Genomic DNA, 27,743 nt, shown 5'->3' with positions numbered 1-27,743 from the left:
TTTATTTGGTTTGACTAAAATTCTGACGCTTTTTTTAGTTTTTATTTCTCGTCTGGGGCTGTGTCAAAAATTGTACTTGAACTCTTGACATGTTGAAAACTCTTATTGGCATGATGCTGTATGTTTGACTGCTAACATATGAGTGACAGAGAGGATGCTGGCTCATTTCCTTTGGACTAATCTTGACAGGATGGTCTGACTGCGCTCCAGTTTGTGGACTGAACTGAAACAGATAAAAACCCACTTCTCTGTCGAGTCAGTTAGGCTGTATGTGTCTGATGCCTGCAGTGTGAGTGAGAAGAAGGATAACTGTATTAACTTGTCGGCTGACCACAATGAAATAAAATTAGTGCAGCTTTTCAATAGATTTGACACCGCTGAACTTGTATGTGTCAGACAGGCAGAAAAAGAAAGTGTTCTATTAGTGTTTATAATTTCACCTCTGACTGAGCACAAGGAAGTGATGACGGATTCCTCCTGATTTCTAACAGGTTCACAGAAGTATCCACATTAGACATATTTGTACAACACTTTGCAGTTATGGATGTTGAGTCAGCTTATCCTCCTTAAATGTAGAGGCAAAAATGACTGCATCTCAAAAAGTAGGCTAAATTTCCAAATTGGCAGAGATTTAAGTAAACTGCGACTCATCGCTGGGTCATTTTATGAGGTTACATTTTATCGGGTAACTTTTTTATATGACACAATGATAATCTCATACGATGGAAGTCAATTAGGTTGGCTCTTATCTTGTAACATGATAGCAAATATGCTAAGGAAATATGAATTATTTTGAGTTCATGGTATCAAAAGACAAAATGCAAAATGTTAACAGAAAATAAAATCATTTCTGCATACCCAGATGGTGTGGATATTTATGCTTGGTTTATCCCATGTGCGTGTGGCTTTTGTTGTATGTATGGAAGTGCGTGTCTAAGCTCTGAAAACATCCAGTCCAAAGTACCGGTACTCATTTGGACTGGGTCCAAAGTACCCAGCGCAGAGTACTGAAAGCAAAAGTCAACACTTTCTTTTGATCTGACTGTAAACGCAGCTCTGCGTCACGTGCAGTCTGGTTTCCCTGAAACCTCCTGTGTTCATCGGGCTCTGTGTGATTCATATATTTTCAGAACAGCTGTCCCATTGTTTAGACTGTGACTCAGCTTTGTCACCCCTCTTTCTAAAGACCCAGCCAAATGAGCTCCATTGCACAGTAATTCACCCGTCACCACAGAGGTGCCATATTCCCTCTCTGAGGTGCCTACTTCTACCGTTTGATATTATCATTACCATTCATCCTTCATTTAAACTTCAATTTAACTCGAAAACATCTAGTTTACCATACAGCTAAATATAAAAAAAATAGAGATAGGACCCTAGATAGCAAGAAACACAATTTTATATAAAAATGGTCATATTAAAAGTGAACATAATCAGAAGACAAAAGCAAAAGGAGTAGAGATTCACATAATCATTTTATTTATATTGTAAAATGAGCAGCAGTGACAGGCGTGATGTTTGTTGGCAGTGGTACAAAAAAATGTTGTGCCCAATTTTGCCACAAGAGAGAGACATAAACAAGCAGTAGGCAAAAAAATAAATAAATCCCTGCTAAAAATAATAATATGTCTTTGCAGTCAAGTACATTTTGTCACATGAGACCATCAAGTATTTCCAGTGAGTGGCTGATTATTTACAGATTAAAGATGTACAGCGAGCACCTCGGTGCAGTGGACGCGTTTACTGATGACTTCGATCATGGAACAACTCTATATTGCTGGGATAAATACAGTGTGATTATATTACTGGTGTGTGGAGTCTTAAGGCTATGTCGGGCTTTGCAGCAAGATTTTCACAGTGCTCCTCCTGGCATCAGACACAGTACTTCCAGAAGCAAGCTGCAGGAGGGGAGATAAAGACTTGTAGAGTGACACCTTACTCGCAGGATATTAATGCTGCAAATGATAAGCGTTATCAAAGTTAACTCACGTTCACCCCTCTTCCTTGTTATGGATTTGCCTTCTGCCAGATTGGCTGTGATCTCCCTCTCCAGCTGCAGGTCCTCCCTGAGCGCCCGCAGCTACAAGCAGACACCGGAGAATTAAACATGTAGACGTCGTCGCACTATTGGTGTGCCATCAGTTCAGGAGGCAGTGACCATTTTACTTTCAGAGCCACCTTTCTACATAGAATTGATCCACTTTTTTTTTTTTTTTTGAGACATGTATACAAAATGCAAACATCCAAATTACATGCTGTTGTAAATCTTTACAGGCTTTTCAGCCTAATCCACATTACCCCCCGAGGTTGCTTCCTTACCTCTTCTAATTCAGCTAATTTATTGGCCAGCTCGACACCTGCAGACAAGACAACCAAATCAGTGTTACAGCAAGAATCTGTTTCATTTATATTAGCTTCACTATTGTCATGTTTATCTCTCACCTAGAGGATCGTCCTTTTCAACAGGAGCTAAGCTCTTGTGGAGTAACAGTGCTAGAATCTTGCTCTGGACATCTGTGTCTTCTCTTGGATTAAAAACACTGTTTCCTGCAAACGCAAAGCAAACATGAAAATGCAACTTTAGGCACTGCAAGCATCACAAAACATGAACAGAAAGTGTCATAGTCATGCATCATCTCTTAACCCTTGAACGAGCGATGGCACCAGTTTCAGGGGTGTTGGATGCAACAGCCCCGGGGGCATAAATAATACACTGTTTGCACACTTACCAGGGTTAAATATGCTCCTTCCCTCCACATTTAGCACTCCCTGCAGTAGTAACAAACTCAGGAGTCCTAAGCAGCAGTTCACAACTGTAACCCTATCCATCATACTCGTTGTATGGTCCCAAACTAGGTCCGAATTCTCCCTGAAGCAAGGCGAGCAATCCACAGCCTTGGGTCCATCCCGTCAATATATTTATCCTTCCAGGGGCCAGGAGGAGGGGCCAGTCAGCCTCTCGTCTACTAAATCAATAACCACACGTCGCGTCTTTCGTCAATAGGCCACCTTTACACGTGGACCATAGGGCGTCTGAATGAAATACGGGGATCTGGCGTTGTAGGCGAGGCCAATAACCCTACATCACTCTGACAGCTGCAAATCAAACCGAGAGAGGAAGTTATAAATCAGCCTGTTGGTTGCGAGAGACCAGAATCAGATGTTCTTCTTGGCACGTGCAGGTCTTTTTCTTTTACATTAATTGCTTCTTTAAATAGACACACGAGAGCGTGTTGGTCTGGGTGAAGTGAATTGATTCAGTCTCTAAGTGCATCGAAGCCGGAGATGAGCTCCTCAGTCTTGGCTTGGGGACTGATTTGGAACTGAATGAACATCTATCACTGTGGCCGAGCCAGCAACTATCCAACACCTCCTCAGTCACCGTGGTCTGTTTTGTGCATCAAGGAAATCACATCTCATACCTCTGCCAGAGGAGCAGCCATTGTGCTTGTGCAGTTTTAGGGAAATGAGCTGGCTGGCAACTACTGGATTTGGCACGTGAGTGTCCCGTAAGAAGGGTCACCATGCAGCCCCTCAGACTTAACTTAGGAGCCCGGTGACGTCTGGAAGCCTCAAATCCAGGAGCCTTTTATGAATCCATCAATTTGGGCATTCATCTTTTGAATACACAACCCGATCAAAGACTTAGCAATGTGGAACAGCATGAAAGAGCCCAGGGGAGTGTCCACAAATTTGCAGTTACAATCCTGTAAAGTAAAATGAAATGTATTGACGACGAGGCACCTGAAACAATGACAACACAGGAGATGTTTTCTCTCATTGTCCATAACAAGTAAATGTCAGCTGTATGCACTGAGGCCTTAAGTGAAGCCTAAGCCCTTAAGAAGCCTAGAGGATACAGCAATAGTTCAAAGCATTTTGCTGACAATTGAACCAGTTATGGGTTTCTATTAATGTAAGGAATGTGTGTGATGCCTGAGCCAAGGCCATGCAGTCACTAATCCTGTTTCTGCTCCCAGTCAGCCTCCTGCATCACTAAACACTGGGACTAATTCAGCGGTTAATCCCATACACATCTATTAATGTTGCTATTGACTGACCAGCGAGCGGACCCCTGATACCAACTCATTATAATTTATGTATGCATTTATTAAAGAGGGCTGTCACATGTGTGCTGGGTTACAATCCTGCACGTTAAAATGTCGAACACTAGAGGGGGCAAACACATTAACATACAGGGAATGAGAATACCAGCTGCTGTCTTGGTCACATGACGTGTGTGTGTGTGTGTGTAAATGAGAAAGAGAGACCACAGACAAAGGTTGTAATGCGCTGTCACTACACTGTAGAGCCGCATGTGTGTCATCTTCATTCAAACAAACAAGCGCGTGCAGTCAGTCCGCTCCGTGTGAAATTTCCCCCCGCATATTGTCCGCATGCACCGCCTCGAGCCATCATCATCCATCAGACCGTAGTTTCAGCCCAAAGGAGGTGCGTTCCCTTCCGCTTCACGCCGAAGCCTTCTTGTAGCTGCAGCTGCAGATGTCTCCAGTCACTGAACCTTGCAGGGGGAGCTGCGTCAAGTCGACCACGTGGAGCTAGACTCATACCGGAAGTGGGATCATTCAGTCTTCAAGCTTAAATTACAGTTGTTGCTGATGTGCCTCTTCAGATATATTACATATATTTAAATGAGTGTGGATTTGTGTATTAAGTGTAAAAGCTTGCCTTTCGTCACTTCCAACTTGTGTTCTCCTTTAGATGCAAGCGGACATCTCCTCCAGTTGCTGCTCCAGTTAGTTAGAACTGAGGAAGCCTCTTGGATGAGAGATGAAACGGATACAAGTCCAGTTGCCAGTGACATGGCAATTAAAATGACCATGACCTGGATGACTGATAACCTTCATCAATTTATCACAGATTAACTCATGAAGTGTAATCTGTGACCATATGTACACAACTTCTGTCAGTTATTTTGGTGATTAACAATGTAAGACTGGAAAATCCTGAAATGCTATATTGATTTTGGAAACACATTTTGTTAATAAGATAGATAGATAGCAGCCATCACCATCAGTGTATGACTATATGGATGAATTACTGTAAGTCGGTTGGTCAAAAGTGTCTGCTAAATGCCCTAAATGTAAATATACAATATACAAAAAAAAAAAACAACAATAAAATACTCAGCTGCTCCCAATGACTGTTAGCCTTAATAGTACTAACTATTAAACTGTTAAAATAGTTATTTCACATGAGGTTATTTATCTGTAGGATAACTACTAACTGTTTAAAGTTGCAGAGGACATTTGGACAAAACATTTTGTGATGAACTCTACGATCAGGAGTTGCAACCGGCACAAGCTTTTATTTTGAAACGTCTAAGCGGAAGTCGTGCGGTACCTGGTGTGGCTTGGCGGTCTGCGGGGGAGATCAGAGGGAGGGACGCTCGTAGAAACCGTGACACGCTAGCTTCAGCAGAGTAGCTGCAAGGCAATTACAGCAGAGACGTATCGAGGGAGGGTGGCGACCGAAACTAATCAAAAAAGGCCGTCCAGCACCTGAACCATCAATCGGCTGTACGAGGAAAGGCGATCAATCTGCCTGCGGTTAACCTTCGGAAGAAACGCGGAAGTGTAATTCAACGTCAACGTGTTTTTTTTTGTTGTTTTTTTTTTTTTAGTGACTTATTATCATCGGTGACAACATGGCTGAATGTAACGTTAGCATCGACAAGAATAAACTACCTGGAGTGAAAGAGGGTAACGTCCATTATACATTTCTAGGCTAAATGCCAAGCGAGCTAGGTTACATGTTTAGCATCACAGGTGTACAGCTAGCTAGGTGACAGCAGCGAGGCTAGCGTTAGCCGAGCGAACACAGGTGTCTCTGTTATGGTTGTTAGCACGGCTTGCTAGGTGATGCTAGCACGCCAGGAGTCAGATGGCCAGCACTGATTATAGGACTTCTTAGCCTGCGTGCAGGCGTCGTGCCAGGTTTCTTTTGTTCGAATGTGTTTTCATTCATGGTTAGAAGGAGAATTGTTCTTCTAGCAGGTTTGGTTCATTCGGTTCCTCTCCATGTTTACCTCAGTGTTGTGGTAAATCTTTGTGGGTTAATGGGATGTACACAATCTGGCACGACACTGCTGTGGGTCAGTGCAGTGTAGGAGTCCAGAGCTGATCACATGGAGGTGTTTATCTGCTGTGAGCTATGTAGTTCAAGATGAATTTGTCGTTCTGATGAAAGCTGCGTAGACAGTGATGTGAAAGTGACCTATGCCCTCTTCTGGTTTAATCTCACGTTTGGCATATCTGGTTTCACTATGCATGTGTCTTGACTGCCAGTCACTGCTTTGAAACCTTAGCCTCAAAGACTTTGTGAGCAGTGAGAAAGAAGAGAGAAGAAAAATGCAACACCAGCCACTTCCCTTAAAACTTTTATATGCACCCAAAACTGTGTCAACTGCTGTTACTGATGTATTAAAAAGGCTAAAACAGGTGGAGAAGAGGGTCTTTTATGCTCGGGAGCAGATTTTGGAGGGTTAGGGATGCAGCTGCTCAGCAGGATGCTTGGTATTCTGGTCAGAGCGAGAAGAAGAAGGCACGTGCATTCCCGCTTCTTGGCTAGCCTGCAGTGGGGAAAGACTGATAGAGCTGCTGGAAAAGTTTCAGCTTCATCCCTCATCTGCTCTTGTTGCACACCGCTTTAACTGCACACACGAAGCCCAAACACCTGACCCTTATGGGCTATGTGCATTGTGTAGTCAAGCTCAAAGCAATCAAATGATGGCGGGAGAACTTTAAATCTTGGCCTCACAGCTGAAATCCGCCTGTCACTTGTTGCTGTATGTTGTTCTCAAGAGCTAGATGGTGCGTTCTTCAAGGAACTGTCGCGCAGCACCAAATCGTAACAGTGGTTAAAATGTCTCACGTACACAACTCGACCAGCGAGAATTAATCTCAGGTTTCTTGGCTAAGAAGATTAAGCATATGGTTGAAAAATGGTCCGTGTTAATCAAATCCCATACTACTGAGGCGGTGGCGGGGGTTTTGTCCAAGGTCTCGCCCTTGATTCACAGCATCTGTTTCAGCCCAACTATTCACACAGTCTTGTACTATCTAATACGACCAGACAGTCTGGCCCACTCGTCTGTGCATTTGTTTGAGTCCCAGGCATTCTTGTGCTCGTGGATAATATTGGCCGAGAATCTGTTTTTTTTCTCAGTGCGATATTTAATGCACGCAGACACACAGACCGTAGCTGGTTATTAATTTTTTATGTGGATGAAGTAATGTTTGGGCTGTGAGCCTGGTGATGTGAGGTTACTGAGTGTGGCGAGGCTCTGTGATGAAACCTAGGAGGAGAAGAGCTTTAAATACAAGATTAATGTCAAAGAAAGGATTGATATGACTTTGTAAATGATGTATGATATGGTTTGAATACGCTTAAAAAAGAGTAATTAAAGGAAACAGTCTGAGTCAGTAACTGACTCTTTATTTTGGTCACTGAGCGAAGCGGTGCATGACTACATCCTGGATGAAATCATGCCTTCATTTAATTCTTCTGCATTTGAGGCAGTGATGTTTACATGAGTTCTGCTGCTGAACAAAACATTTTGCTACTGTGTGACAATATATGCAAAACAGAGGCCAGTCAGATCCATGTTGACTGAACCCTAGAAGCAAAATGCTACAGGGTACATACAGTACATTCTATGCTATAATGTCCACAAACCCATAATTAGCTGAGGTTGTGAGAAAGGTCTTCGATGTCCCCTTCGCTCCTACAGTTTCCTACACAGGAAACTGTCAGCATGTGAAGAACGGTGGATCCCAAAAAGCTATCTGCTTCATTTCACAACAGTTCAGATGCATGTGTGGCGATGGTATCGACAACTTCCCTCCCACAGCAGTTTGCATAATTGTTTCCAGGATGAATGTTCACAGCATTTTGGCAGTATCTGTAATATTGCAACTGTAAATGGAAAGTCTGCTGGCATTTGTGAAGCGCGAAAACAAGCAGAAGAGTATCGATTCTTCCAGGAAAATCTTGTGATCATCTAAAATATGATCATACTCTATATAGGACTCAGTGAGATCACAATTAAAGCCATACGGTTTTAGTTGTTCGGTGTTCGCAATGTGAAGAGAAGAGAGTGGATAAAAAAGATAGTTGCTGTCAAAAACTCTGCTACAGTAGATATGACTCGCGTTTAAATAGGTTTGTTGGAAATTAGATTTTCTAGATTTGTTGTCTATAATGTTTTATGATGGGGCTTAAATCAAATGATTGAACTTGAATAATGAATGAGCAAAATACACATGCATTGTTATGTTTCTTCTAATAGATATTAAATGTTTTTCCGAGGGGGAGAGTTTTACTCGTGTACTGCCCATTTGTCGGCCAGTTCAGCGATATCACCCAGCAGCATGTCGGTCACTAATAAACCTACTTCTCATTTCTCAAGGTTCCTCACACCTCTAAATAACTTTTGACAAACATCTGTTTCTATTGAGGCGTTTACAGGATGAGGGCAAATGAGGTTTCCACATTCTCAGTTTCACTTCGTGTCTTTGCAGTCCGAAAATAATCAACCCACAAGCAAGATGTCTCCTTATCAGACTGTTGAGCCTAGTTTCTAACCTGAGAAACTATAGATGTACAGTTTTGAAATGTCTCATATCCTGTTGTTGGGCTCACAGGGCAAATTCTTACATCAGTTTATAAAAAGTAATAATATTAAGTATGTTGCTGGTTTTCATTTGTTTTGCTATGAAACATACCAGTCAGTAGGGGTGGGAATCTCTTGGCACCTCACGATTCAATTCTAAACCGATTCTTGATGAATCTCAATGCAACAATTTTTCTGTGTACATTTCCATGCATGATTTTAAAATAATAATAATAATAATGATAATAATAATAATAATTTAAATCAAAGTTTGCTAATCACTTCCTACTTTTTTCTCACTTTGTGACTACTTGGTACTTTCAAAGCAAATATTTGTAATGATCCATACTTAATTTATTTCCAGTATATGTCATTGATAAAACAAATGTAAGAAATGTGGCAAGTCAACTGGAAGGTTACATTTGCCAGCAAACATCCAGCTTTGCAAATACCAACAGGAAAAGAAAAGTGTGCCTGTAGCAGCATACATGTAGTAAATTAATACAGCTTTAGCATATTCTGAATCACTAACATAAAGAAATAATAGACTTCTAACCAGCATATCCTCCTGTTATGTGCAATGAGCAAAATCATTCTTCAGACCCAAAAAAACAAAACATTTTGCTGTACCAAAATCACAGCTTTCATTCAAAAATATAGAAACCTGTACCAGCAGCTCTAAAATAAAAATAACGTTTGTGACTTTAGCATTTTCTGAGTTACTAACAACATAAAAAGCTTCCCTTGTTCACAAATAAATAAAAGAGTCCAGGACTTCTCACTATAAACAGAATCCTGAGCATAGAATCCCTCAGACCAAAAAGCAAACATTTTACTGTATACCACATTCAAATACAGTTTTCATACAAAAAAAGATCTTAGGCAATTCAACATCTGCAGAAAGGAAAGTCACAATGTCGTGTCACTTTTTCTAAGCGGCTGCACTGATAGACTCTGTGGGGGGCAGGACTGTAAACCCACTGAAGACTGAGGGTTTCCCTGCAGATCTGTTGATAGCATATTGATGTCACAGTTAACAATACAAAAAGCAGTTCTCATACAAAAAATATGAAAAGGCTGCAATTAAATCATGTTGATTAATCATATTCCATGACTTCGGTTTTGGTCTTGTTGTAGAGTGTTGGGATTGCTGTGTCAGTGAAATATCTTCGAGATTGGACGTTGTATCTCGGCTCCAAAGTGCACAACATAGCGTGAAAGCCCCGATTCTCGACGACTGAATACGGTCACAAGTCCTCGGCAATAGAAGTTGCAATAGAGATTGTAATCTGCCTCATCCTTTCCAAGTTGGGTGGAAAATTTGATGTCGTTTGCTCGATGGTCCTCTGATCAGAAGCAACGACAACTGACTGTTTTTCTTCCTCCTCCGCGTAGGAACATTTAATGTGGTTTCTCATGTTTGTCGTGTCTCCAAAATATTTTAGTTTAGTTTCATACGGTGAGGGTCTAGTCCAGGTCCGTTTTCCCTTCAACGTCATAGAAGCCAAAATGCTTCCACACACTTGTTTTAAAGCAGAGGGTGCCGGTTGAATGTTGCACTCAGCCATCCCATGCTGTTTGTTGTGTGCCCACCATCGACTGTCCACCAACACTTCCGAGATTTGCCTCTTGCGTTCCATAAACTTTGCGTTGTCAATCAACATTTAGAAAATTGATTTTTGACATTTGTGAATGGATTCAGAATCATCCTCGTCCGCATCGCGATGCATCAATTATTTTTCATACCCCTACCAGTCAGCTCATAAAAAAACTCAAACAGACTCTGTCCTAATTTGCATAGTCAATTCTCTGCATGTGTGTTCTAGTTAAACTATTACACTCCACCACCTGTCCTCATGTGTGCGGCATTTTGAGTATCTTTTCCGTTCAAGCATGTGGGCAGACAGATGGCCCGGATGTTAAACATCTGAAACTGTGAATGAGGACCAACATGTGGTTTGTTGAAATGATGGCTGTATTCAACAGGCACAGAGTTGAAACTTTTTTATATTTTTAATAAAAGGCTGTATCGGTATTCTTTTACAATCTTGGTCTCTTTGTCTTTCTGCAGTGTGCCGAGACTTTGCTGTGTTGGAGGACCACTGCCTGGCCTACAACCTCCAGGAGCAAGAAAGTATGTTTTTTGTTTGTTTTTTCTTCTGATTTGTCCCCTAATAGCTTTCCTGTTTTCAACCTAAGAGACAGTTTACTAGTACTTATGTAAAAATGTCTCCTTCTTTTCTGCTTTAAATGTTACTGCTTTGGTCCAGAGGAAAGCTCTGCTGCCTTTGATAAGTTCCTTTCATCCAGATAGGTCCATGCCCTTTTTTTCCCCCCAGACAGTCTCTTTAAAAACCTCAGTTGGTATGGTTTCTGTATCAGAGCCGTGACGTCACTGCTAGGTGTTTTTGTCAAGCTGCCCAGCTCCATTCCTATAGAAGGTCATTTAATGCTTACTTTGCAAAAGAACAAAGAAAGAAAGCTGTTTTCCGAGCACAGCAGGAGAAAAATGAATGCTGTCCAGCACCCTCCTCTTCTCCCTTCTGGAAAATGTGTCCAGACCAACAGCATAAACTGCAGTGTCAGTGGCTGCAGCCTGATTAAGCCGACATAAACCCCGCTTCAGCCACACTGTTAACATTGTGAATGGTGCAGAATGCCACAACAATGTCAAAATATCAGTCAGGGGCTGTGGTAGGATGCAGTATGTGATCTGGATCTACAGTTAGACGGCACAAACAGCTTTACAAAGGTTTTTATATAGGACACACTGTATGTTTGCACTGAGATGGATCATTTTGCATGTACAGTGTATTTGTTAGCACTGTGTTTGTCCCTGCATGCGTCATTAGATTGGCTGCTTCTTCTATGAAAGCACGTGTGTTTAATTAGCCGGAGTCTTGGTTTTCTCTTCTGCTGAAGTGTTTCCAGTAGAAATAATCTTAGGAACTCACTGGAGGTTAAACTATCTTCTCCTGAGTTTATTTGAAAAGACATTCCTCCAGGATGCACTGACGAACAAAGACCCAGACATTACAGGTTCTTCCTGACACAAATGGCTAATGGCCGCCACATCTTCTCATACAAGAAATGACAGGAAGAGGTGACTGATTTAGGGGGCAGCAGGAAAATAGTCAATATTCAGATTTCTTTCATGAGCTTTTGCTTTCAGTGTGCCCAGATTGTGAAACACAACCTCCTCTTCTTCTTTGAATAGTAGTTTGTTTTACAGTTTCTGTAAACATGTCACTCTATGTCACCATAAAAGGGTTAAAAATGCAGCATGCTTTGTAAGCTAGAAGGCCAGATGTCACCCAGCCATAGCCTAACTGCAGATTAGGCAGTGTTTTAGCTGTGATTAATTTGGTTTTGGCTGGCCTGTCCTTGTGTTGTTATTACCCTTTTAAAGCCTCAGCGATCCATAACCGAGGATTGTCTCCCTTTGTCACTACACCAACTGATCTGCATGAGCTGGCAAAACATTTGTTTGACCTTTGACCCTGGAGGCCACTGAGGAGAATGCTGCCCAAAGTTGTCGTTCTTTTTTTCCCGTGGATCATATCGACAGATGGCCATCCTATAAAATTGGCTTTTTGACACATTCAGTTCAGGTTAATGTAGAGTTACAGCTGGCTTTCATTTTCATTCAAAATGTTGAACATGCAGAACACTGAAGCATCCAAACGTCCCATGGGAATTATTTCGTTATGGCTGTGTCAGCACTAGGCGCCTTAGTCTCTGGAAAGTGTTTTCTCTGGTTCAGTGGGTAGCTCCACACTGACATGTCTGAGCTTCAGACGGTTCTGCTCTCTCACCCTAACTCCCCTTTTTTTCTGAATGACCTGAGACATCATTGAGTTTGTTGAATGAACCAATATCACAGTATCCGTTCATGTTTTTTGTTGTTTTGCTGCCTTGAAAGATGAATCAATAAAAAAACGTGGCACTGGATTAATGATAGCCTTATCTTGGGCTGTGACATCAGTTTTGCCTTCAAATATTTTCTTGTACGGTGTCGTAAACTGAAACAATTGATCAGCGTCATCCAAAAAAAATCAATGTCAACCCCTTGACTTGTTATCAAGTTGCCACAGCTGTGACTCACAGTTTCCTCTTTCAATCCCACCAGTCAGAAAGCAGAAACTTTATGGAGCTTGTCACAAGAAAATTGCCAAACGTAATTCGGTCCTTTACACACGATAGCTGGAAGCAGATCGATAGGCAGGTGAAAGAGAGCTGAGGGGGTGAGTGATGCTCTCCATGCTCTCCAAGTGGCGGGAGTGCGTCAGCAAGCAGGATTTATCATCTGTTACGGCCCACAACATGCCATCACACAACCTTGGAATGGCACCTCAGCTGAGAACATTCATTTCTCAGTGACTAAGCGCGCCCTCTGTTTATTAGCACAGACAGAAGTGTCTGCATCCTCGACGTTTATCTTCCCTGCAGACCATCTAAACAATACTACTGCCCCCGAGAGAGAAAAACATCAAGAAAGCGTGGATCTGTAAATAAACTCGCCATCACTTCATCACTAGTATGGTCCAGGCAGCCAGTTTGCATGTACACAGATTTAAGAGCAGTGCTTACATGTGTTTGTGTCCACAGTTGAGAGCCACTTGGCGTCCAACGTCAATAAGAGCCGTCTGGTGCAGAAGGACCTGCAGGTGGCCAAGAAGCTGCAGGAGGAGGAGGATAAGAGGGCCAAGGTCCAGAGCCAGAAACAGTTTGTTGAGCTGTATGTCTCTCTCACACACACCAACACTCACACACAGCTAATTTATACATGCTTACATCAAAGTTGTTAAAACGCGTGAAGGCGACCTATAAAGATGAGACATGTCTATTAGAAATGTAATTGTCTGTACTTGTTAGGGTTCTATATGGATTCTGGATATACCTGAAAGCTCTTATCTTGTTGTGTATATTTTATGTGCAGAATCATAAAACTGTATTGGTTTGATTTAGCCTAATTTCCTAAATTAGATGCCTGGTGCTACTCAAAGGCCTCAAGCAACCATCACAGTGGTAGCTGTGGACATATGTGATAGCATCTGTTTTAGATTAGTTTAATTCCTGTACCTAAAACAGATTTATGCTTCTCCAGCGAGGTGATCCAGAAGTCCTGCCACAGATGACTCCAACTTGATTTACCGTTCAGTGTAGGATTAACCCTTTGATGAGCTGGTTGTGTTTATGACCAGAAATAAACTTGTGAACCCTCAGCTGGTGCTAGAGAGCAACACGCTTTTTTCTATGATTACTGGATTTTATATTCCTACATTCAGTATAAATCAGATTAAAGTGACTTTACCTTAAGATTTTAGCTACTAAAGGCTTTGCTAGAGGAGAAAATATATTTTTTCCAGCTTTACTGAAAAGAAGAATAATATAAAACTTGTTTTCTGTTTGATAAATGCTGTCTTCACTATTGGCAGCTGTAAAACACAAGCAGACCATTCACAATTCTTGTGGTCTGTGTGGTGTCTCCACAGCTCTGCTGTATCATTATATTTTGTAAGAGGTTTGGATCAGCTCAAGCTGCTCGTCCAGAGTTATGCAGCTTCCACACAAACATAGCTAAGTGTTTTTCAGTCCAAATGAAGAGCTGCATCAGGAGTCCCCCCCCACTTCCCCCCTTTATTGAAAATAAAATTGCCGATTCATAGCTTAGTGAGAGTGCTACTGCAAACTCTCACATGCATAGAAGAATCAGGCAGTGGGATTGCGCCCCTGGGGAGAGACCAGATGCTCCACCATCCATGCAGGCAGGCCAGTGCTGCTTGTCATGCTGGGAGATCATACTGCCATCCACCCTGCACTTGCCAACGCCCCTGCATGTTCACCCACTCTCAGATATCCGACTGCACACACACATGCAGACAAGAGAAGAATGCATCACTCGTTTCTCAGAACATTATGAAGGAACACTGTTTTCTTTTACCAGCATAAGTCTTCCTGAGCTGTCAGCTGCTCAGGTTAAAAACCGGTGCAAGCGCCAAGGTAGTTAAGCTGTCAGTGTGTCTTTTCAGTAAAGCCCTACAAACTCATGTATGTCTATGAATACAAACGGAGAAGAGAAATGATCTCAAGGCTTACGGTGGTGTTGTCAAAATCACAACGTTTAAAGATGAGTAAGCCAAAGTGAAGATATTCATGCTCCTGCCTGAAGCACACAGACACACACTCTCGCAACTGATAGATAGTAGCTTCACAGCTGATCATGTTTCTCTGGTGTAACATGATGATTTTAAATTGCTGTGCAGCTTGTTTATCCATATATAATACATTGTTTTCAGGATTAAAACCTGTGAATATTGGCAGCGTTGGAATGTTTTAATTTTCTGTTGAAGTCGGTCTGCTTCATTTTCCTTGAAAGTCTCAGTCTGCTGCATTAATCCGGTCTGGATTAAGGCTAGAGTAAATTTCAATCTAATGGTAAAACACTGAGCGTGAGATAAAAGGATCAAGGGTCAGAAGAATGCCAGCAGAAGCATCAACAGAAAGTGCTCAAAAGGGAGACATTGAATGATTTATACGAGAAGCACTGAATGCAGAAAATTCTTGTCTGCAGAAAATTCAATAATCTGAAATTTAAATATGGTCACCTGTAACACTTTTGTAGTACTGGGCTGTACTTCTCTTACAGTTCATGGTTACAGTGATGGTGAATCGTAACAAATGAGCAAGATCTTGTGCAGTTTATTGGGATTTAATCATGAAGTAGAGAATCTCACCCACATCCTGACTTATGGCTGCAAACAGATTGTCTCTCTATGTGAGGCTATTTAATGCCATATGTATCCGTCACTTACATCTGATTGTTCTCTAAACCCCTCTTCATATGCACTTGAACACATGCCGACTTATGGGGACCTCAGTGAGCGCCAAGACAATGAGATCGCACAGGAGATTCAGGAAGAACTGGTCCGACAGGCAGAACAGCAGCGACAGCAGGAAGAGAAGGATGCGGTAAGAAGCACACACACACACACACACACACACACGTTTCTGTCCATTTAAGCACAATGTGAGTTACAGCCACCCATCAGTGATTTGACTTCTAGTATCGATGAGCTGTCATGGGTGGGTACTCGAATCATCACCTTGTTTGTGCCACCGCATTGTCATTATTGAATGACGTCCAAAGTGACCCGACCTGTATTTCATTGTATTAAGTACATGTGTAAATGCTCTACGTTACATAAGAGAAGAGATTTAATTACATTCTGATGAGACAGAATCAGGATGTTTTTCACAGTGAGAAGACAAAGGGCTTTGGTTTAGTTTTGGTCCATCCATCATTCCTGACAGCGTATTATTTAACATTCCTAGTATCATATGGATTGCTCTAAAGGGTGAACATTTCTTGCCTCTAAACTGAGGAAGTGATGTGTCCAATTGATCTAATTTCTATTGTCTATTTGATACTTGTTTGAATAATCAGAGAATGATGTGTCTCACCACTGTAATCTGACATGTTTTGAAATGACACTGACTGGCAGACGACAAACAAAACACAGACGTATTTGTTACAGAACAACCCAAATGGAGACTGGTGGGACAGCGTGTTTACTGTGGCCATGTTTGTTTGCTTGTAGGCCATCGCTCGCAAGCTGCAGGAGAGGGAGATGAAAGAGGAAAGGAAGCGACAGAAGCAGCTGGAAGCAAACTTTGACGAGGAGTACTTCGAGGATCATGGAGGTGGGTAGAGCACAGCGGGTTCATGTTTATGTTCGGCTGTTCATCTGTCTCTTTCTTCGTTTGGCATGTATGTGTGTGAGGACATGGGAAGAAACGGTCCTTTTCCGTGGGCTGGGATTTTCTTCCAGCTCTGAATGTGTGAGGATGTGCTTTTGATGCCACACAGCTCAGGAGACTGTTGCTGACATGAAGCAAAGGTTTTGGAATGTATTTATAAGCTCATAATTGACCTTGAAGGCAACCTAACATGTTTCTGCGGAGAGGTTGTTCGTCATTTCGCTCCCTCTCAAGAGCAAACACCGCTGTGAATGGGTTTAACAGTGCTCCAGTTTTAAGATGTAGCTTAAATGTGCGTTGGTATCAGTTCAGAAGATATCAAAGTAATCTCCAGTTAGATACAGATGAATGTATATAGAAAACATACCAGCTGTAGACAACTTTGTCCACAAATCTGTGTTTGTTATGCTTCCATAACATATTTTTGAGCACTATCAACATCTTGAATTGGAATCTGTCTCAAGTCTTTTCATGCACACAGCACCCTGCATGATTCATCCCACTGGAGGGCTGATCGCTTTCTACTGGAACACAAACTGTGGCTCATTCTTTCTTGTGTTGTTTGTAAAGTCTTGTTCTGAGTCAACAAGCCAGTGCAGACAGTTGCATTCAGATCAGAGTTGATTTTGCATCATCTACACGTTGGAATTGCAGTTTTACAGTAAACGCTTCTAAAATGTAAGGAATTGTAGCTTTTCATTGTCATTATGACAAATGAAGAGTCTTAGACTAAGAGTTGTGACTGTTTGTTCACTACAGGCTCTGAGAAATTATGATGAGCATTTTTTGAGTTTTCCTTTGATAAACTAAATGTTGATTTGTCATGAAAGTAATTGTTAGTTGCAGCCCTAAATACATGTACATTTACAAATATACCTGGAAAACATGTATTTCATATTTACTTGAACAGTCAGAGCACTGTTCTGTTTAAAACAGGGCTTTTGGGTCTTTCCACCCCTTGTGCTCCCTGGATGCCGTGTAAGTTAAACATGCAATACAGGACAGAGGGAGGACAGACCACAGTGTCTATGACATAAACACGTCTGAACAAATATCTCCAGCTGTCAGTCTACCTGTCCTGTTGTGTCTGTATGGATCACCTGCTGGTGGGCTGGATGAAGCTTACAGTACGTCCTTGCTGATGCTGACTGCTCTCTGTACACTCAAATATTTGTGCCACTGCCAAGCTCACTCTGTTTGCTGTGTAGTCTTCCGTAACAACACACCTGTAATGTCCCGTGTGTGTGTGTGTGTGTGTGTGTGTGCACGCATGCGCCTATGTGTGTGTATACAACTGTGGCAGTGTGAATGTACGCAGTAGAACAAAGATTCAGCACCTTTGTTTACTCTGCAGCTAATGCTGTAAGAGACTGTGACTGCGTCACGGTGAGTACAGATACATTTCATGCAGGTTAGAGATAGTCACTGTGCACGAAGGTGTTCAGTTTTTCAGACTCTAAAGAAATGCCTTTTTGTCAATTCATAGCAGAGTGTTTCATTACAAAACTCAACCCCAGTATTTATTTTTTTGTATATCCTCATGTTGCTTTTCATCAGTAGTCATGTAATTGGCTGCTCCTCCCAGGAAATTAGATGCTGCTGGCTCTGTTTGGCTTAATCCAGTGGATTACACTGTGTGGGCAGAACCTATCTGCCCTTGACAGATACACAACTGTGAAAAAAAATGTGAGATAAAGATGGTTAAGTATATTTAACCTGCCTGGTCACTCTGAGCAGGTCTTTGTACCTGCCTCTTTTTTTTGAACGTTTGAACATCAACAAAGTCCTGTCGAGTCGATTAGACGTTAAGCAGCCGGTTAGATAAGTGAATTCCATTGAGCTGACTGTCAGTGCTCAGACCTCCGGCCTCTGCTGTGTGCTTTCTCAATGTGCTTTTCAGCTCATTTGTTTTCATTCAAACTTTTGTCAGTCACAGGCCAACTCCCAGCAGGCAGGTGTTCTTAAGGGAACATGTTGTTCTCAATCTCATGTTGAGGTGTTTTTCTTATAGTTAATCACACTCTGCACATAGGCTTTGATGACAAGATGTGTATACCATTAACCAAAGGGTGCTACAGCATATATTGTTTATTGACTTTGTCACAAAAAAAAGCTGAAGAGTCTGGAGTTTTTCCATGTTTAAGGTCACATTTACCATCTTTTTATTTAGGTTCCAAATACTTGAGGCCAATGTCTAAACCTCACTATTATTTATTTCATTTTTTTTCCCTGCAGTAATAACATCTCTGGACATTTTGGGCACCTACCCTTTATATCTGCCGCACTTACTTTATCTTTTATCCATCCATCTCCTCACAGGTGCTGTCTAACTCGGTGCTTACTAACCACCTTAGTGTATGTAATTCCTTTGTGTCATTTTTCATGTTTCCATGTTCTCATCAACCATCACCATCTTCATCATTCTCTCCACGCTGTCATCCTCCCACCCTCGCTCCTTCATCTCTGCCCTGTTCAGCTGCTGCAAGAAGACCCCTTGACTTAGACAAACCCACCCGTCACAAATCCACATCCCCAGGCCGTTACGATGCACATGCTCCAGTGAGCTCACGTCGTGATTACTCCCCAGATTATAGCTCCTTAGAGCCCAAAAGGAGCAGGTACCCAAGACAGGACCCCGCAGCACCCCACAGCCGCTCCAGATACCCTGAGCACTACCTAGTGGGAGAAGGAGGGCGGAGCAAGCATGCAGATCCGTACCCAGAGCATCTGCTGCCCTCCAGAGGGAAGCACTGGGACAGGTATCCAGATTATGAGCCCACAGAGACTGGCAGAGCAAGGGGCCCATGGGGAGAGGAACCCGAGACAGTGGTGAGGAGGAAGGAGAGACCAGCCAGACCACCTCCACCGCAGAGCCCCATAGAGAGAGACAAGGACTGGGAGAGGGACAGGGACAGGCAACGAGACAGAGTTCAGGGAAGAGGCATAGAATCTGAGAGGCAGATGTTAAAAGACCAGAGGAAAGACAGGGAGCAGGACTATAGAAGGCGAGAGAGAAGAGATGGGGAAAGATCCAGAGACCGAGTACAGAGTGGGGACAGATACAGAGAAACGGACAGGCAGAGACAGAAGGAGAACGATAGAGGCAGACAACGAGCAAGAGCCAGGAGCATGGAGAGGGGACTTGAAGAAGATCCGAGGCCCAGCAGAGACTGGCCGAGGGAGGGCAGGGCTTCTTTGGAGGAGGAGTGGGATGACGGTGAGAGGGAGAGGAGGGCGAGGGGCCGGCAGCACTTCAACTCAGGTGCTGAAGAGGTGTTTGAGGAGCTCAGGAGCAACGAAGGGAGAGGGGACAGCAGACAGTGGGAGGGTCCCAGCAGAAAACGGAGTGACACTCACCCCGACGAAGAGACAGGTACCACCCTGAGCCCCTCCCTCTGGGCTCTGCGGGGGTGTTTGTGTGGTGTGCTGGATTTGCTTTCTCTGCTGTGTCAATCTCAGGTGGTGGGTTGATCTAACATCGCAGTCACTAATGAAAACACTAATTTTCTCTTCTCACGAGCACCGCGGTGATTTCACGGTAATTTCTCATGACTGATGTGATTTTAAAGGACTGAAATGGTTCCGTCTGTTGCTGTTGTGATGTGGGGGTCGCCGGCTGCTTGTTGCATTGAGCGAGGCAAAGATCACAATGTGCCGAGCCTTTAAACGTATGCTGTGATTTTGTAGTAGAATAGCTCTGTGGATTTTGATGGGTTAAAGTTTAGGCATTCACGGAGGGCTTCAGGGCTGGTGAGCTGGCTTTATTATCTTATCTCAAAACATTCAACAAAACGCAGCAGAGATGCACTGCAGCCCTTTCGGGTGCCTAAAAGCGTTAATCCAACAATCAAACAAAAAAATGTTTTGATCATTTTAATCCTTGATTTTGTAATTTATCACAAAAAAATATGAAAAAAAAAACAAAAGCTCTGATTTGCAAATGAAAAATGTTTTTATCACAGTTTTTTTAAATTAAAAATACTAAGAACTAGATGAGAAATCAATTAACAGATAATTCACTAATCAAAATGATTGTTAGTTGCAGTCCTAATCTATTGTTCCTGTAATGTGCTGACATCCGCAGGACGTATTGTGCACAAAGGGAGTGGAGCGGTAGTAGCAGAAACTGAGTTCAAATTGAGCGAGGCCACCAAGGGGTTGACAAACCTTGATCTCCGTGAGCTGGAGCTGAAGGACATGGAGGTGGCCAGGAAACTGCAAGAGGAAGAAATCAAAGTGAGTAAGGAAGGCAGAAAAGTGTTACATTTTGTGGGGGTTTTTTATGCTGAAGAAAAGTGAACAGTTTTATGCACGACTGAAATCAAATCAAACAACCGATAAAGCAAACAGTATCATGTGTTGAGGATATGATACATTTTTATACATTTAACAACTCTTCCTCCATTAAGCGGCTAATGAGAGATCTCAAAATGTCTTACTGAACATGTTAAAGTGCACACGTTAGACACTGTATTCAAAGGCCAACCTCAAGTTCAGTTTCTTGCCCAATTAGCAGTCGACCACTCTACCTCCTGAGCCACAGCCGCCTGTATGACTGAAGGCTATAAAGAGCAAGAGCTCATTCAGACCAAATCAGGCATCATCATTTTTAGACAAAAAAAAGACAAATGCACAAACATGTCAGCCAAATTGCTCTGAGTTTATATAATGTTGCTTGGTGCCTCAAACAACAATAAAGCCAGGAGACTCGACCAAGAGGAAATACTTCTGACAGATGGAGAAAACCCATCTGAAAGAGTTGATGCTCCAGCGTCAGGAGCAGAGAGCAGGAGCAATCCAGGCGAAGTTCATGTACCAAACAATGACACTCCCACACATGGAACAGGCCTGTGCTAATGGTGACAATGCCTGATTTGGTCTGAATGAAGCCTTACACCAAGCCTCTGTATGATGCTCAATTGTGTCAAATCAGCTAAATAACAGTAAATCTGATATAAAAAATAATGGGCATTGTTCAGCTTTCTACAGAATAAGGTTTCAGAGCATAATAACATGTAATGCTTTATCTTATCAAAAGATTCAGAAATGTACAAATGTGTAAGATGAATCAAACAGTGTGATGTCTGCTTTTATTTTGGCCAACTTCAGTAAACCTCACTACTGCACTGTTGCAACAGCTTCCATATGTGGAGGGAGTTCTGTATGGTGCTAGAACAGAATATGATAAAGCGATACCCACTTGACTTGAAGCCAGAGGGTCAAAAAAAACATAATGAAAGGCCTCAATCTCAGTTACTTCCTATGTTACATAATGTCAGAACAATGTGTTCCAGCTCTGGGGAAAATGTGACTTTTTTGCTTGTTGTCTGATTTCAGGCGAGCAAGTTGCATGTGCGTGCCGCCCAAGTGGCGCAGGATGAGGTGAGTGGGCATGAAGTCTGGAAACTTTACTTATACTATCTGACCTCTTTTTATATCCTTTCATTTCCTGAGCTCTGTTTTTCTTATCATACAACCCTGAGTGTATAAAGCTATGTCTGAACTTCACTCCTTCTGCGTAAAGAAAGTTTAGAAGAAGAAACCTACTTCTGCATTCGTGACATCACACTGAGTGTTAACAGGGTGTTTTCAGAGCGTGTCACCAACTGATCATGTCGGGTTCTGACGTGTGATGTCTCATTGTCTTGCAGGAAATCGCTCGGCTCATGATGGAACAAGAGAAAAGGGAATACAAAAAGAATCGAGAACGGGAGCACGAGAGAGAGCGGGAGAAAGAGAAGGAGCGAGAGAGGGAGAGGTTGGCCATGGAGAGGATGGCGATGGAAAGGAGGCGGCAAGAGGGAGACTACAGGGTAATTTTCTGTAACCATACTCATTTTATATTGTGTGCTTTGGGGTGAAATATTTTTGCGGCCTGTGACTTTATTTTCTAAAAAACAAAGTGTATTTCCACTGTGGTACTATAACCATAATTGTAGAGACTATAATTTTTTTTGATTTTCAGCCAAGCTCGGAGGAAGTCGTCCGGCCCAGAACACGAGACGAGTATGATTACCAGAGGCAGAGGAACCACAATAAGCCTGCCAGGTACCAACACTCGGCAAGAATACTTCTTAAAACCAAATATTTCCACTCAGTCGAGGAGCAGAAACCTCAGAAATGTCATTAATTTTTCCTTTTTCCCTCGCTCTCTCTCTCTCTCTCTGTCTGTCTCAGGCCTCCTCAGCCTCGAGCGCACGATTATGAGAATGTGAACTCTGGCTACGGCTACTCGGATCATCCTGTTCCCCCTCGGGCTCCTGCCAGACCTGAGGCTGCTTACAAAGGTACATAGTTCATGTGACAACACTGCTGTGTTTTTCATGATTACATATTAGCGACACGTTGCATAATGTTAACCTGATCACGTTATCATTTTTAGCATATTATATATGTATATATATTTCTCGCATGTTGGATTTCTATTCTTATTTTTTCATCACCAAGTCAAAAGAAGTTTATAAGATCAAAAAATAACAGTCCAAAACCTAAAGACTCAACATTTTCTATCATCAATGACACAGACAAGCAGCAGATCCTTACATTTAAATGGCTGAAAATATTTTAGAGCTTAATTATTTGTTGCAGTGCTTCTAGAAAATGTTCCTACGGCAGTTATCACAGGCATGATTAGTCCATTTTAAGTTAATGAGTGCTTTTTAAAATGCTGTTTTATACAACTAGTATCCTAGTTTCTGTGAATTGATGTATTTTTATTGAAACACCAACAGTCCTTGTTTCATATAACTGGAAGGGTAGCTCACATAATCAACAAAAATAAATTCACGACCTCCCAAAAAAAAAAAAGATGTCTCAAAAAGTGCAGCGCAGAAAGGCCAGTAGAAGTGAAATTGCAGTGTGACGTATGAAGCTGCTGATGGATCTCTGTCTCTTCTGTCTATTCCAGGTGCCTATTACAAGCGGTGACTCAGGCTCTCTACCATGTGCAGACATGTTGTCAGTCCTCCTTCGTCCTCTTATTTTTATTATTTATCTTTTTGTTCTCAGCCATTCACACTCTTTTGACCAAAAGCCTTGGGACAATCTAATGAGTTGGCAATGGGATTTTTTTTTTTTTTTTAATACCCTCCAAAGTTGGGCCCAGAGTTAAAGAAGTGGGTCTCTGAGTGCTGGAACCACAGTAATCGTCATCATCCTCCTCCTCCTCCTCCTCCTCATCATTATCATCATCATCATCATCATCATCATCCTTTTTTTTTATAGTGATTTCAAATTGTTATTTCTTTTTAACTGACTCAACATCAAGACAAGCTAAAATCTGCACCTTGTGACATAAACTCCCCTGATTCTCAGCTGTTGAAATCAAGGAACCGCCTCCTAACCTGCTGTGGTCGTCGTGTGCCGATGTTCGTCCCCTCGGTGGACCACGCCGTCACAAGGGCTCAAGGCCTCCGCTGGATATAACCATGCAATCTCCAATTTCCTCATGACTCTTCATGGGACGTGCCTGTCTGCGCCAACATGGCTGCTACAGTGTCTTAGGTACCAACATGGCAGCTGCTTTGTACACCCCTGCTGCAGTTCTGTTCTGTTGTCGCGTCGTGCAACGAGGCCACACAGGCCCGTTCCACACAGTGTTCGACTCTGGGGGGGGGAAACATTTCTGTTGCTGTATTCACACAAAACATATAAAATAAGCCTTTATCAAGATGCTGGTGGTTTTGGCTCTGACGTGTTTGCAACCTTGTTCCCATGCAGAGGGAGGTGGAGCTTTGTGATGATCCATTGGACATTTAATTGGCTGCTTGTTTTCTCTGCTTGTGCGTGGCACTTTCTTTTCTTCTCTTTTCTTTTCTAACCCCATCACCCTCAAACTGAAAGCAGATGGATGATATTCTGTGTAAGACTCATTGTTTCTATGTGCATGCTTACTGAAAGTATACAACTGTGTACATGCATTTCAGCTGTAAATGATCTGGCTCCCTCTTTATCGTCAGAAAGGGCTAAAGCCACAAAAAGCAAATAGTCTTCTTTTTGTGAATGAAGCTTATATACTACTGTACTATGTATCACTTTTCTGTCACAATTTCATATCGGCTTGTCATTTACAAACCAAAACTGGACCATAAAAGAACCAGTACCAAAATGAAATGCATGTACATTGCTTGTCTGTGTTCATGCTTGTGCTTAACGCACAGACATAGTGCGGTTGAAAAATGTTTTAGTTTTATTTGATTGTAAATATCCTGTTTTTTTTTTGTTCTGTTTTGTTTTTTTAACTTGTGTTACCAAATCATGTTCCCCATTGTGGAAAATACAAAATCCTCTCTTCAGTCCAGTTATCTTGTGTCCTGCTCGTTATCTTTGCTCAGAAAAGGGAGCCTTATATTTTATTTTTTATACAATATTTTATTGATTTTTCCTCAGATTGTTCTGTTCATTTTCCGCTCCCTCAAGCTTTCCTGCTGTCACTTCCAGTCCTCTTCTCTCTGTCTCAAACTTGAAGGCAGACATTACTTCCTGCCTGCAGAAAAAGCAAACATTCCCACAATAGTCGTGCATTTGGATGGAGGGAAAGCAGTCACATGATCACAGGATGTAAATTATAAATCACTGTTCAAAGGGACCTATTTCAGTGTGTTTACTCTTCTAAGATACAATACTTTCTGTTCATATTGAATGAGAATGATAAAGGAAAATGAAAAGCACATTCAGACTTTTGAGTTTAAGGAAAATATTAATTTTGGCCATGAAGTGAGTCACTTCACTTTAGTGAACATCCAGCGCTGCTTTCAGGTTCTCATGTTGTAATAGAAGATCCTGAAGTGCTTCCAAAATGATTCCCTCCATGTCCAGAGAAAATTAGCAGAGTGAAATATGTTCGTTGACGAGGATAAACCCGCCGGTGTTATTGAACTATAATATGTGCTTATTGCTGTTGACCAGATGAGATTTGTGCCATACGTTTGTAATTTTTTCAGGGACTTGGAAATGGGGAAAGCTCATAGAGTTGTTGTGGTTGTAGCAGAGCTGCCACACCCGCCAAGATGGGACTCTTAATTTATTCTTTGGTGAGAGCGCCACCCTGTGGACATGTCGACAAATGAAGAGAAGTGTAGAAAATTGATCAGGATGCGTCTTTGTGTATTTGTGGATGTTGTGCGTCAGACGTTACGTTGGAATCGAGTGCTGTCTACATCGGGGGGGAAAAAAACATCAAGTGTTAACGTTTTTAATTTTCTTTAATCCAGGGCTTGTATGCAATCTACCAATCATGATCCAACACGTGTGTGTGTGTGTGTGTGCGCTGGAACTTGCTGTAACTGAACTTTTTTTAAAGTGAAACGAATTAACAAGTTGCTTTTACCTATAGCATCTCAAAATGTAATAAAGTGTATCAGCATTTCCACTGTTTATGAATCTGACTCATTCATTAAGTCCTTAAAAAAACACAAAGGAAGGTCTGTAGTCCTGAAGTAACCCTGAAGAAATCACCTCCAGGTTTCTAAAAGGTGATTTCTTTATCACCCTTTGAGGGCCACGATGTCTCTTAACCACATGTGTGGCAGGTTTGAAGCCTGACAAGAAAGACAAGCTGACTTCTTATCTTCTGCCCCAAACTCTTCAGCCACTGACCTGCTGGAGGAAAACCTGCATACCAAAAAAAAAAAAAAAAACATTTTTAATTGTGGCCTGTGTTGGCGGACACCCAGTTTCCTCTCACGTTGGCTCTGAATGTTTCATAGAGCGTCTCTATAACATTATACAGTATTCATCCAAGTAGACTCGAAACACGACAGGAAAGGGAGCAGAGTGTGAGCGCGGCTGTTTGACCTGCAGCTGTTTGTCCGCGCTAATATTGACTTCACCAAGACAAGCTTGAAGACAAGACAGCCGGCCTGCTCTGTAAACAGCAGAGCTGCTGCTGAACGAGCGTCACGTTCTCTCAGGTTTACTTTCCATCAGAGCAAAATACACACGCGTACATTCACACATAGCATGAGCTAATCTGCAACACTATGAAACTCTTAAATGCGAATTATTTCCCACCTAAACTCAACTCGTGTTTTTTTTTTTTTTTTTTACAGTGCGGTCATTTCCTTGTGCGCAGTGCTTCCTGTCAGCGGCGGCTCGTCTTTTTTTTTTTTTTTTTCCTTATTGGCAGCGCATTTTAATAATCAATCATGCCACAGAGTTTCCACCCATCCCCTCCGAGAAGCGCTGAGCAGAGCTGGTTCACCCACATACCTGACATACTGATGCCTCGTCTGCGTGTGGTAACACCGCTGCCGTGCCCTCTGTGGGATATGTCACAACCACACTGCTGAGGCGCACACCTCCACCAGACCTCCACCAGACCTCCACCAACCTCCGCCAGCCAGGAACGTACTGTAACTGCTGGCGTCTGGTAACAATGTGGTAATCTATTGTGAAATCCGCTCCCGGGTGAGCCTCTGCTTGGGTGTCTATTATTTAAAAAAAAAAAAGGAAGCCTGGACTTAAGAGTTTTGCTGCGATGCTGCTTTCAGGGACCAGTTCTACTGTGATGGTGCAAAATGTCAAAGTGCCTCGGGTTGTCATCCATTTACAAACAGACATTTTATGGCACCTCCGCCTTTAAAAAAAAAAAAAAAAAAAAAAAAATCACCTTACAGCCAGTCAGCTAAGCATGAGCCCACCCCCAACACAAGTTCCTACATTTTTCTTTTTCTGTGTTGCATCAAGAGGTTTAAACTCAGTGTCCAATAAACGAAGTGACAACAACAACCCATCCATTCATCCATCCTCGATGCGGTGCCTCTCTCTGTGGCCTTGGACGCACATTACACACACGACCAGAAACAATGACTGAAAAAAGTTGTGCACACAAATTCCCAGGCAAAGTTTCCAGCTGAGCGGGTAACAGAACATATTGTGAGGAGAAAAATCCTGCGAAGAGAAAAACAAAGAGGTCATCCGGCAGGCCGAGGCAGCAGTGTAGCTGGAAATGTCTCACGCATCGTTAAATCACACTCGCACCCTGTCACACAATACACACACACAGTAATCTAACAACGCAAGCAACTTTTTATTTAGGCTCAAGCTCAGATTTGGTCTCATCCCTGTGTGCAGCGCTGGGCACCGGCCAGCTGCAACAGGTGTCTCCCCTCTGAAAGACGTAAAAAGAAGACGCTGACACGCAGTCATCGCTGGCAAACACTGCATCATTCACAGCAGCGCTGCACACAGAAGCAGAACAAAATGTATTCACAGGTGAGTCGACTCACCTGTCCTGGCCGCCGGTGTCATCCAATCCTTCGGGCGGCCTGAGGACGATCGGAGGGAGCTGCCCGGCAGTTTCACCGAGCGGAGCGGAATCTGCTCTGAGGGGTGAGAGTCGCTCTAG

At 42.5% G+C, this 27,743-nt stretch overlaps 2 protein-coding genes and 1 long non-coding RNA gene across 4 annotated transcripts; 1 reads left to right on the top strand and 2 right to left on the bottom strand.

Moving 5' to 3' along the window:
• Positions 1–1,496: 1,496 nt before the first annotated feature.
• Positions 1,497–4,549, bottom strand: uts2d (urotensin 2 domain containing). The gene is made up of 5 exons (XM_037114743.1): positions 2,730–4,549; positions 2,443–2,547; positions 2,320–2,357; positions 1,990–2,080; positions 1,497–1,898 (listed from the first exon to the last, which is right to left on the bottom strand). The coding sequence occupies exons 1-5, from the start codon at positions 2,830–2,832 to the stop codon at positions 1,873–1,875; spliced, it is 363 nt and encodes a 120-aa protein (XP_036970638.1). The 5' UTR covers positions 2,833–4,549; the 3' UTR covers positions 1,497–1,872.
• An 824-nt stretch (positions 4,550–5,373) lies between these two features.
• ccdc50 (coiled-coil domain containing 50) lies at positions 5,374–25,764 on the top strand. 2 transcript variants are annotated; one of them, XM_037114742.1, is made up of 12 exons: positions 5,374–5,723; positions 10,707–10,769; positions 13,244–13,373; positions 15,517–15,607; positions 16,237–16,339; positions 18,873–19,769; positions 20,481–20,632; positions 21,734–21,778; positions 22,048–22,209; positions 22,362–22,444; positions 22,574–22,683; positions 23,304–25,764. In XM_037114742.1, exons 1-12 carry the CDS (start codon positions 5,669–5,671, stop codon positions 23,321–23,323), a joined length of 1,911 nt encoding a protein of 636 aa, XP_036970637.1. In that variant the 5' UTR covers positions 5,374–5,668; the 3' UTR covers positions 23,324–25,764. The 2 variants fall into 2 exon arrangements, with proteins under 2 accessions (XP_036970637.1, XP_036970636.1); XM_037114741.1 differs by having other exon boundaries at positions 15,508–15,607.
• On the bottom strand, positions 23,462–27,103 carry LOC119028588. The gene is made up of 2 exons (XR_005077753.1): positions 26,606–27,103; positions 23,462–26,008 (listed from the first exon to the last, which is right to left on the bottom strand). It is a non-coding gene; the product is annotated as an uncharacterized LOC119028588 (long non-coding RNA).
• Positions 27,104–27,743: the final 640 nt, after the last annotated feature.

This window comes from Acanthopagrus latus, chromosome 11 (assembly GCF_904848185.1).
Source record: "Acanthopagrus latus isolate v.2019 chromosome 11, fAcaLat1.1, whole genome shotgun sequence".
Lineage (NCBI taxonomy): Eukaryota > Metazoa > Chordata > Actinopteri > Spariformes > Sparidae > Acanthopagrus > Acanthopagrus latus.
This window is presented reverse-complemented; position numbering and strand designations above follow the sequence as displayed.

Bases quoted from the DNA above. Each gene is read 5' to 3' on its own strand.
- ccdc50 (XM_037114741.1), top strand. From the start codon at position 5,669: ATGGCTGAATGTAACGTTAGCATCGACAAGAATAAACTACCTGGAGTG. The intron at 16,340-18,872 runs GTGGGTAGAGCA...TGCCCTGTTCAG, and splicing joins GTACTTCGAGGATCATGGAG to CTGCTGCAAGAAGACCCCTT. The intron at 22,684-23,303 runs GTACATAGTTCA...TGTCTATTCCAG, and splicing joins ACCTGAGGCTGCTTACAAAG to GTGCCTATTACAAGCGGTGA.
- uts2d (XM_037114743.1), bottom strand. From the start codon at position 2,832: ATGATGGATAGGGTTACAGTTGTGAACTGCTGCTTAGGACTCCTGAGT. The intron at 2,358-2,442 runs GTGAGAGATAAA...TCTTGTCTGCAG, and splicing joins TGAAAAGGACGATCCTCTAG to GTGTCGAGCTGGCCAATAAA. The intron at 2,081-2,319 runs GTAAGGAAGCAA...GTCTGCTTGTAG, and splicing joins AATTAGCTGAATTAGAAGAG to CTGCGGGCGCTCAGGGAGGA.